We start from the raw sequence: 11,248 nt of genomic DNA, 5'->3' as shown, positions 1-11,248 counted from the left end.
TGTGTGTGTGTGTGTGTGTGTGTGTGTGTGTGTGTGTGTGTGTGTGTGTGTGTGTGTGTGCGTGTACGTGTGTGTTTAAGTGTAGGTGTAAATTCTGTATACTGTATGTTTGGTTTGCTGAAACAGCCACTATCTATCTGGGGTCCACACAAAAACTTGACAAGTAACAAAACACGGATACACTGACAAACAAGAACAGTCACACACATTTTTTATACAACGATATATGAACAATACAACTAAAGAATAATGTGTGTGTAGATTGTGTGTGTTAGAGTGTGACAGAGTGTGATAGAGTGTGTTAGAGTGTGTCTGCAAGTGTGTCATTTCACAGTTCCTATTGTGAAATTACACAATAGGTAATTTTGCTGTTTGCTTGAGTAGTTGGAGATGGAAGGGAGTTCATGCGATCATGGCTCTGTTTAATACTGTGCGTTACCATGAATTAGTTTTGGACTTGGAAAAACGCATGTCAAAAATGTTATAAATTGATTTGCATTCTAATAAGGTAAATAAATACTTGACCCCTCTGCAAAACATGACTTAGTACTTGGTGGCAAAACCCTTGTTGGCAATCAGAGGTCAGACGTTTCTTGTAGTTGGCCACCAGGTTTGCACACATCTCAGGAGGGATTTTGTACCACTCCTCTTTGCAGATCTTCTCCAAGTCATTAAGGTTTCAAGGCTGGCGTTTGGCAACTCAAACCTTCAGCTCCCTCCACAGATTTTCTATGGGATTAAGGTCTGGAGACTGGCTAGGCCACTTCAGGACCTTAATGTGCTTCTTCTTGAGCCACTCCTTTGTTGCCTTGGCCGTGTGTTTTGCGTCATTGTCATGCTGGAATACCCATCCACGACCCATTTTCAATGCCCTGGCTGAGGGAAGGAGGTTCTCACCCAAGATTTGACGGTACATGGCCCCGTCCATCGTCCCTTTGATGCGGTGAAGTTGTCCTGTCCCCTTAGCAGAAAAACATCCCCAAAGCATAATGTTTCCACCTCCATGTTTGATGGTGGGGATGGTGTTCTTGGGGTCATAGGCAGCATTCCTCCTCCTCCAAACACGGCGAGTTGAGTTGATGCCAAAGAGCTAAATTTTGGTCTCATCTGACCACAACACTTTCACCCAGTTCTCCTCTGAATCATTCAGATGTTCATTGGCAAACTTCAGACGGGCCTGTATATGTGCTTTCTTGAGCAGGGGGACCTTGCGGGCGCTGCAGAATTTCAGTCCTTCACAGCGTAGTGTGTTACCAATTGTTTTCTTGGTGACTATGGTCCCAGCTGCCTTGAGATCATTGACAAGATCCTCCCGTGTAGTTCTGGGCTGATTCCTCACCGTTCTCATGATCATTGCAACTCCACGAGGTGAGATCTTGCATGGAGCCCCAGGCCGAGGGAGATTGACAGTTCTTTTGTGTTTCTTCCATTTGCGAATAATCGCACCAACTGTTGTCACCTTCTCACCAAGCTGCTTGGCGATGGTCTTGTAGCCCATTCCAGCCTTGTGTAGGTCTACAATCTTGTCCCTGACATCCTGGAGAGCTCTTTGGTCTTGGCCATGGTGGAGAGTTTGGAATCTGATTGATTGATTGCTTCTGTGGACAGGTGTCTTTTATACAGGTAACAAACTGAGATTAGGAGCACTCCCTTTAAGAGTGTGCTCCTAATCTCAGCTCGTTACCTGTGTAAAAGACACCTGAGAGCCAGAAATCTTTCTGATTGAGAGGGGGTCAAATACTTATTTCCCTCATTAAAATGCAAATAAATTTATAACATTTTTGACATGCGTTTTTCTGGATTTTTTTGTTGTTATTCTGTCTCTCACTGTTCAAATAAACCTACCATTAAAATTATAGACTGATCATTTCTTTGTCAGTGGGCAAACGTACAAAATCAGCAGGGGATCAAATACTTTTTTCCCTCACTGTGTAATGTGTGTGTGTCTCACCTTGCCCAGCTGCAGGTCTGAAACAGAGCAGGCGTCTATGAAGGCCTGGGCGATGACAGACAGACAGGCGTCCATGTGGTCCGTCTTTTCAATGTCAAACACAAACTGAGGGTTCTTCAGGATGTTCACCCAGAAACGCAGAGGTAAACTAAAGAGACGAGACAACATTATGTAAGCTTCAGGAACATCTTGCATTATGGATACTGTACTGCATCATGCTACATTGATGAGTAGATGATTAGATGTATCTAGTTCCCCTAGCTACCAGTTCGTCTTCCAGATGTGCAGGGTGTCGGGGTCGGTGATGCCCCTCTTGTCCGCCTGCTCCTCCAGGAAGTCAAAGAAGTATTTGATGGCCAGTGGCGGACGCTCTGCAGGAATACTGAGGATGGCCTGGAACAGGTCGTCTAGGAACTTCTGCAGCGTTCCCTACGGAACCACAACACAGATGGGATCAGACACGGAACCAGAATTGGAATCAAAATGGATTGTTTGAAATTCCGGGATGATGTCACTGTAAATAGAACTGATGATGGATTGATTGTCTATGATGATGGAATGATGCCTCCGCTTTAGTCTACTACTTGAATTATGACTGTCATGCCAAACTGTTTAGGATCACAATCGTACTCTTTTGGGCATCATGATGATGATCTAATACATAACTTATATTTATGTATATAAGCCTCAGTTGTGGATCTGTGTGGGTTTCCATCTCTCTAAGTATGCTCACAATTGGACATGATAAGCAGTTGGCTAGCTGAAGCAGTAACAGATGGGCATCCAGGCGAGGCTGGCACTGCTTTCTGTCACTGTTCTGGTTGTAGACTGTGGCTCATTCAAGATGGCTACCACACTGTGGGTTGTGTGCTTACCTTGGTGGAGAGGAGGCGGGTTAGGTAGATCTCAGGAAGGACCTTCTTACGATGACTCTGTCTGTGGGACTTCTTATTTTCAAACGGCTCATCATGAGGCAAGACCTGGAGGGGCAGAGGTTAGAGGTCAGGGTACAAAAACATCCAATCAGCATGGTGGGGATTTAACCTAAATCTAAATGGGAATCTACTACGGAGGTGTGACTAACATTTGACAGGGAGATGAAAAGAAAACAAGTGTTCTTGTATGAAAGTTTCAGTTAATACCTCTACCATTTCAAAATGTTTTCACTCACTTCTAAGTACTGAACACAACCCAGGAACTACAGTGGGGATTTATGAGGTCTGACTAACATGATGTCACTTTATGAAATGCTGCAAGTTGGGACATTTTGGAAGTTTCTCTGATTGCAGTAGAGTAAACCAGTATGAGGTGTCTAACATGCTCCTACAGGACAGGGGTGTGGAGGTGGAGAAGAAACTGTTGGTTTCACTCTACTGAGCCTGTCAACAAGCTCCAGGCCAGCACAACATAATATGAAGTGCTACAACAACAAAAACCTGCTCACAAAAAATGACTAAAGCTATTCTCTCAGTGAAATGTATGCCAGAGAACTCATTGTGTCGAACCGAAAGTTATCATATCTGAGTCTGAGTTTTTTAAATAGCTTACGTGGTATTAGTGCTGTCTTGTTCTTGCTCCAGCTTTCCTACATGCATGCGCTCACACACACTCTTATGAAAGTGTGTAGTTAGTGATTTATTGCTCAGGCTATCCCTGTGTCTGTCTGCATTCAACTGAGCTCTTTCTGAGACCAATGGTGCTGATGACAGAGGGAATGGGGTTAATAGAGGTGAATGAGAAAGCTCTCTGTCCGTGTGTGTGTGTGTGTGCTTGTGTGTGTACTTACCAAATGGACATATTTCTCTGTGTCCAAGTCTTTCACTGCAGAGGGAGAGAAAAGAACAAAACAATGAGAGAAGGAGAGGAGAGAGAGAGAGAGAGAATGAAAGAAGATCGGAGGAGGGGGCGTGTAATAGATAGAGAAAAGGAAGAGCTTATGAAGAGAGACAGAGGTTTCTGGAAATCAAAGAGAGTGTAATTAGAGAGCGAGTGAAAAAAAGAAAGATTATGAGTGAAAGAATGAGAGAGAGAAAAGCTGAAAAGAAACAGAGAGAGGCAGACATAGAGTCTGTGATTGGTGCTGGAGCCAGTGTAATGAGTTTGTAATGCTCACACATAGTCAGGCCAGAGGTTCACTCTCTCCCTGGTTTACACACATGCACACGCACACACAAACACACGCCAACAAACAGCCCAATAGTGACTGTGCTCTCATTACTCCAGGCCTAGTCTTGGCAGACAGGCCGGTTTAGGCCCCGGCCCCAGTCCAGACCCTCTTAGCTAATCACAGAGAGGGGGAAAGGTGTTTTACATTAGCCAAGGTGGACTACACACCCATTAGGCCTGGCCTTTGAGCTGCTGGCCCGGTTTGGACTACTTTACCCTGTCTCTGGCCCAGTATGAATGAGAGGAGAGGCCCTAATCATTGGGATGGACAGAGCGGTCTGTCAGAACAGAAGTCCTGTTCTGGATGAGGTTAGCAGACCCTCTCAAACTGAACCGGAACGTTGGCGGCCCAGCAGAGGAATCATCTGTTCATGCTTATGGATACTGAACATCAACCATGCTGTTGAAAGGTCTAAATTGACTGTGTGTGTCAGTGTGTGTGTGTACATGCTTGTGAGTATTGTGTATGTGTGTGTGATTGATTAAGTGAGAGTGTGTTTATGTGGCTACAGCATGTTTGTGGCTGGAAATTAATGTATGTCTGTGGTTTGGTGTGTGTATATGTGTCTAATGTGCTCAAGATGAAATTAGTGTATGTGGTTTTAACTTAATAAAGTAAGTGTGTATGTTTTTCTAAGCATGTAGGAGTGTGTGACAAGGTGACAGAGTGTGTGTGTGTGACCTACCTCTCCCCAGGGTGTTGTCTCTCTTGTCTTTCATGCTCATGGCGAACGACGCCCCCTCTGGGATCTGTGGGTGGGGTCAGAGGTTACAGGGTCAGGGGTGAGAGAGGTGGGGCACAAGAACTGGATCATTAACCGCTGCCTCAGGGTGTGTGTGTGTGTGTGTGTGTGTGTGTGTGTGTGAGAGAGAGAGAGTTTGAGTGTGTGTGAGAGAGAGAATTTGAGTGTTTGTATGTGTGTATGTGTTTTTTTTTTCTGGGGGGGGGGGGGGGGGGGGGGGGGGGGGTGGCTCATTAAAGTCAACACACAGTGAAATGGATTGAACAGCATTGCCAGTGAACTGAGACTGTTAGTACATGCTGTGCCTCATTGCCTTCACAGCTCGCTGCCTTCCCAGCACTGACTAAATGAAGCACTTAACAGTACAGGTAACAGGGCAAAGGTTAGGGGTCACTGCCCAGCTGTTTACACACACACATACACTCAGGCACACTGAAATACTCTGACACATACCAAACATACCAAGACACTAGAAAGTGCAAAGACACACAGATACCCACAGACAATTACACACTGCATGTGTATGATCAGACAGACAAACACACTGCACACAGTCACCCACACATAAATAGAATGTGGTACCCCTTGGGCAGTCAAGATGTCAACATTTACAGTGACTTCTCACCCTCACCTATTTCACTCTCAGCCTTACTGTGAGTGTGACAATGTCAGGGAAAACCACACACACACAGGGGGTGACAGAAACACACACACGCACATGCGCACGTGCACACACACACACACACACAGGTGAGAGCATATGGTGTGTGTGTGGTGGGAGCAGAGCCTTGCCTGGTAATGTGTGACTGTGTTGAGTTTTGTCCTGCCATCCTCCATCACAGAGGTGTTATCCAGGTCCTGGAGGATCCTGCTGTTACTACCAGAAGCAAACCACTCTGCAGGAGAGGAGGAGAGAGAGGCAATCAATGTAATGAATGTTTATATGCATTTAGCCATCTATTGTACTAGCTCCATGTCAAGGACTGCAGTCACCCGAGCCAGGGACCGTTCACTCTGTTACCATTTGGCAAATGGTATCAGAGCATCAGGTCTCGGTCTCGGAGACAGCTTCTACCACCAGGCCACCAGACTGCTGAACAGCTAACCTTAGCTGTTTCCCTGCACAGACCTGCACCGTAGAGACTATTTTCACCTCAGAGACTATCTGCATCTTAGAGACTATTGCACTGACTCTCCACACATCCAACCCTTACACACAAACACACAACCACAAGTACACACATGCTCACAGACTCACACACACACACACACACACACACACACACACACACACACACACACACACACACACACACACACACACACACACACACACACACACACACACACACACACACACGTAACAATGCTGTTCTATTATATACTATTTATTTAACTGCATGACCAAGACACTTTATGTTTGTAAATACAGGTTATTACCACCTTCCTCTACAGTGGCTTGCAAAAGTATTCACCCCCCTTGGCATTTTTCCTATTTTGTTGCCTTACAACCTGGAATTAAAACACCAAGGGGGATGAATACTTTTGCAAGGCACTGTAATTACTTGTCATTTTTGATTGACTTTTGATATTGATATTGTACTGCAATGTTGAGGGAGCTAGCGCATAAGTATTTCACTGCACCTTTTATACCTGCTGTAAACTGTGTATGTGATGAATACAATTTGATTTGATGTTAGTTGAGCTACAAAGTAATAATTGGTCATATAGCCTCTTTTGCATGGCATTACTTCCACAATTGGGGAGTTGACTGGTTCCCTAAGAAAGGACAAATAAAAGTCACTTTTCTCACCCAGGTCTACGTCCTCTGCCCGGGGCCACTGGGAGAAGGGCAGGTTCTTATAGAAGGCTTCTAGAATCTTCTCCTTCACCTGACAGATGGTGTCTGTGTTCACCACCTTCACGACCAGAGAGTCCATACCACATCCCTGGAACGACACATTGATGTTCTGGACACAGAGAGAGAGAGGCAGTGAATGTCACAATGTCACCTTCTTTTACTTCAGATGGTTGATTATTCCTGTTGATTGATTAAGCTGTTTGATTATTCCTGTTGATTGATTTAGCTGGTTGATTATTCCTGTTGATTGATTAAGCTGGTTGATTATTCCTGTTGATTGATTTAGCTGGTTGATTATTCCTGTTGATTGATTAAGCTACACATAGCTGAGATATTATAAACTGTATCATACGATAGACATATGATACAAGCACATAACAAGGAGGTGAACCAATCAGTGGTCAGTATATGACCTGTGTTGTTGTGTAGTGACTGACCTGTGGCTTGGCCTCAACATTCTCTCTGAGCAGCCACTCCTCGTTCAGTGTGTACCGGGCCTTCCCTGTGATGGCGTCTATAGAACCCTTGTTGATCTGCTGCCTGATGGCACAAAGCAGCAGGAAGAATGGCTCGCCCACTGTCTCCTGCAGAAAACATCACAGTAACACGTTGATAACGTAACATAAACGTTGAGACTGTTCGTCAGTAAAGGCCTAGACTGCAACAAACTGGACAGTGAATACTCATGACTGGATACAAAAATGTTTGAGGGTAGTCTCGTTCTATTGTCATTACATTACGTTCTATTGTCTCACTCCCTCTCTTTTCACAATTTTGTCTCCCTCCCTCCCTCCCTCCCACCCTCCCTCACCTTGAGGTAGCTGTACATGCAGATGGACATCCAGTTGGTGAGCATCTTCTCCACAACAGACTCTGTGCGTCGCAGCATCAGCTTGGGGTTCTTGGCGGCCGAGGCATCGATCAGATCCACCAGCAGATCCTTCATAATGCTGGTGTAGTACTCCAGTTTACCATGGAGGGCGATAGTGAGCAGGGACGCAAGGCTACACCTGGGGGGGACACAGACAGAAAAACACACAAATGTGTGTGAGCACAGAGTACAGAGACATATACAATTCACACAATATTATTTAGTCCCCACATCTGAGAATACACTGAGTTATGTACAGTTGAAGTCGGAAGTTTACATACACCTTAGCCAAATACATTTGAACTCAGTTTTTCACAATTCCTGACATTTAATCCTAGTAAAAATTCCCTGTCTTAGGTCAGTTAGGATCACCACTTTATTTTAAGAATGTGAAATGTCAGAATAATAGTAGAGAGAATTATTTATTTCAGCTTTTATTTATTTCATCACATTCCCAGTGGGTCAGAAATGTACATACACTCAATTAGTATTTGGTAGCATTGCCTTTAAATTGTTTAACTTGGATCAAATGTTTCGGGTAGCCTTCCACAAGCTTCCCACAATAAGTTGGGGGAATTTTGGCCCATTCCTCCTGACAGAGCTGGTGTAACTGAGTCAGGTTTGTAGGCCTCCTTGCTCGCACACGCTTTTTCAGTTCTGCCCACACATTTTCTATAGGATTGAGGTCAGGGCTTTGTGATGGCCACACCAATACCTTGACTTTGTTGTCCTTAAGCCATTTTGCCACAACTTTGGAAGTATGCTTGGGGTCATTGTCCATTTGGAAGACCAATTTGCGACCTAGCTTTAACTTCCTGACTGATGTCTTGAGATGTTGCTTCAATATATCCACTTAATTTTCCTTCCTCATGATGCCATCTATTTTGTGAAGTGCACCAGTCCCTCCTGCAGCAAAGCACCCCCACAGCATGATGCTGCCACCTCCGTGCTTCACGGTTGGGATGGTGTTCTTGGGCTTGCAAGCTGTCCCCTTTTTCCTCCAAACATAACGATGGTCATTATGGCCAAACAGTTCTATTTTTGTTTCATCAGACCAGAGGACATTTCTCCAAAAAGTAAGATCTTTGTCCCCATGTGCAGTTGCAAACCGTAGTCTTGCTTTTTTATGGCGGTTTTGGAGCAGTGGCTTCTTCCTTGCTGAGCGGCCTTTCAGGTTATGTCGGTATAGGACTCGTTTTACTGTGGATATAGATACTTTTGTACCTGTTTCCTCCAGCATCTTCACAAGGTCCTTTGCTGTTGTTCTGGGATTGATTTGCACTTTTCGCACCAAACTACGTTAATCTCTAGGAGACAGAGCGCGTCTCCTTCCTGAGCCGTATGACGGCTGCGTGGTCCCATGGTGTTTATACTTGCATACTATTGTTTGTACAGATGAACGTGGTACCTTCAGGCATTTGGAAATTGCTCCCAAGGATAAACCAGACTTGTGGAGGTCTACAATTTGTTTTCTGAGGTCTTGGCTGATTTCTTTTGATTTACCCATGATGTCAAGCAAAGAGGCACTGAGTTTGAAGGTAGGCCTTGAAATACATCCACAGGTACACCTCCAATTGACTCAAATGATGTCAATTAGCCTATCAGAAGCTTCTAAAGCCATGACATCATTTTCTGGAATTTTCCAAGCTGTTTAAAGGCACAGTCAACTTAGTGTATGTAAACTTCTAACCCACTGGAATTGTGGTACAGTGAATTATAAGTGAAATAATCTGTCTGTAAACAAATGTTAGAAAAATTACTTGTGTCATGCACAAAGTAGATGTCCTAACCGACTTGCCAAAACTATAGTTTGTTAACAAGAAATTTGTGGAGTGGTTGAAAACGAGTTTTAATGACTCCAACCTAAGTGTATGTAAACTTCCGACTTCAACTGTATATGTTTTGAGTTGTCCCAGAGGACGGAGGGGGTGAAACAGTGGAGGTAGATAGGGGGATTTCCATAACAAAGAACCTTCCATCTAGGAGACCAGGCCAGGGAAACATTAAAGCCAAACCACTGCTGTGGTGCTGAGCGTGGAGAGGGTGCAGTGAAAGGGTCTGGCCTCTGGAATCAATATGAGGAACCTCCAGAACAACTGTCTGTTTTTAGACTGATACTGTATATGCTGAGGTGTTGTTGTATGGAGCTGCCATATTGTACACATAAATACTTTGAACTGGGAACAGGTGGATACACCACCAGTTTATTAGGTACACCCATCTCGTACCTGGTCGGACTCCCCTTTGCCTCCAGAACAGCCTGAATTATTTGGGGCATGAAAAGGTTGCTCAATAGGTATCAAGGGACCTAACGTGTGCCAGGAAAACATTCCCCACACCATTACACCACCGGCACCAGCCTGTACCATTGACACCAGGCAGGATGGGTCCATGGACTCACTGCCATCAGCATGACACAACAGGAACCAGGATTCTTCGGACCAGGCAATGTTTTTCCACTCCTCAATTGTCCAGTGTTGGTTATTGCGTGCCCACTGGAGCTGCTTCTTCTTGTTTTTAGCTGATAGGAGTGGAACCCGGTGTCGTTGTCTGCTGCAATAGCCCATCCGTGACAAGGACCGACGAGTTGTGCATTCCGAGATGCCGTTCTGCACACAAGTTATTTACCTGTTTGTGGCCCGCCTGTTAGCTTGCATGATTCTTGCCATTCTCATTCGACCGCTCATCAATGATCTATTTTCGCCCACAGGACTGCCGCTGACTGGATGTTTTTTTTTGTCGCACCATTCTAGGTAAACCCTAGACACTGTTGTGCGTCAAAAGCCTAGGAGGCCGGCCGTTTCTGACATACTGGAACCGTTGCGTCTGGCACCGACGATCATACCACGCTCAAAGTCACTTAGGTCACTAGTTTTGCCCATTCTAACGTTCACTCAAACAGTAACTGAATGCCTCGATGCCTGTCTGCCTGCTTTATATAGCAAGACACGGCCATGTGACTGTCTTTAGGAGCGAACCATTTTCGTGAATGGGGTGGTGTACCTACTAAACTGGCCACTGAGTGTATAGGATAATCAGTGGTCACCCTTTTCCTAAACTTAACCTAATTCTCCTAATCTGCTACATTAATTATCCTAACCTGCTGTGTAAGTTCTCCTAACCTGCTACAAAAAGTTTAATCTGACAAAAGCTGTATCCTTTCTAGTCAAAACCATAATCAGTTGTACAGCAGACAGTCAAGGTACTTTGGGTTTGAAGTGCATATGGTTGTTATGGTTTTCATGGTTACCTGTCACGTATTGCAAAGTCCTTCTGTTGCTCCAGTGCATGGACGAAGGTAACCAGGAAGTGCTTGTTGTTGAGAAGAGTGGAGAAGAGAGTGATTCCCTCCTCTATGTTAGGCTTGGCTGTGTTAGAGGGCTGGTGAGAGAGAGAGAGAGAGAGAGAGAGAGAGAGAGAGAGAGAGAGAGAGAGAGAGAGAGAGAGAGAGAGAGAGAGAGAGAGAGAGAGAGAGAGAGAGAGAGAGAGAGAGAGAGAGAGAGAGAGAGAGAGAGAGAGAGAGAGAGAGAGAGAGAGAGAAAGAGAGAGAAGGGGAACGAGGGAAAGTATGAGGGAGAGAAACAGTCATCGTTAGAACCTTTGTAGGAGCATTGTTAAATATCCGAGCTGTTTCCCAAAACCATCGTTATTAACGT

The 11,248-nt window shown here is 44.9% G+C and overlaps 1 protein-coding gene across 1 annotated transcript in view; it reads right to left on the bottom strand.

Annotated features, from left to right (window-relative positions):
* Positions 1–11,248, bottom strand: part of LOC311149528 (plexin-D1-like) — a gene marked incomplete at its 5' end in the record, with an annotated part of 99,225 nt that overhangs the window by 1,867 nt on the left and 86,110 nt on the right. The window contains 11 exons of the mRNA XM_084186709.1: positions 1,366–1,547; positions 1,929–2,099; positions 2,217–2,380; positions 2,827–2,931; positions 3,738–3,772; positions 4,804–4,867; positions 5,653–5,756; positions 6,674–6,830; positions 7,159–7,305; positions 7,533–7,731; positions 10,843–10,973. Of these exons, the coding sequence (XP_084042835.1) occupies positions 1,366–1,547; positions 1,929–2,099; positions 2,217–2,380; positions 2,827–2,931; positions 3,738–3,772; positions 4,804–4,867; positions 5,653–5,756; positions 6,674–6,830; positions 7,159–7,305; positions 7,533–7,731; positions 10,843–10,973 (1,459 nt within the window). The remainder of the gene's footprint in view (positions 1–1,365; positions 1,548–1,928; positions 2,100–2,216; positions 2,381–2,826; positions 2,932–3,737; positions 3,773–4,803; positions 4,868–5,652; positions 5,757–6,673; positions 6,831–7,158; positions 7,306–7,532; positions 7,732–10,842; positions 10,974–11,248) is intronic.

The sequence above is a fragment of the Coregonus lavaretus genome, assembly GCF_964263955.1.
Source record: "Coregonus lavaretus genome assembly, chromosome: 22".
In the NCBI taxonomy this organism is placed as follows: domain Eukaryota; kingdom Metazoa; phylum Chordata; class Actinopteri; order Salmoniformes; family Salmonidae; genus Coregonus; species Coregonus lavaretus.
The sequence above is the reverse complement of the archived record's forward strand: the minus strand, read 5'-3'. Positions and strand labels throughout refer to the sequence as shown.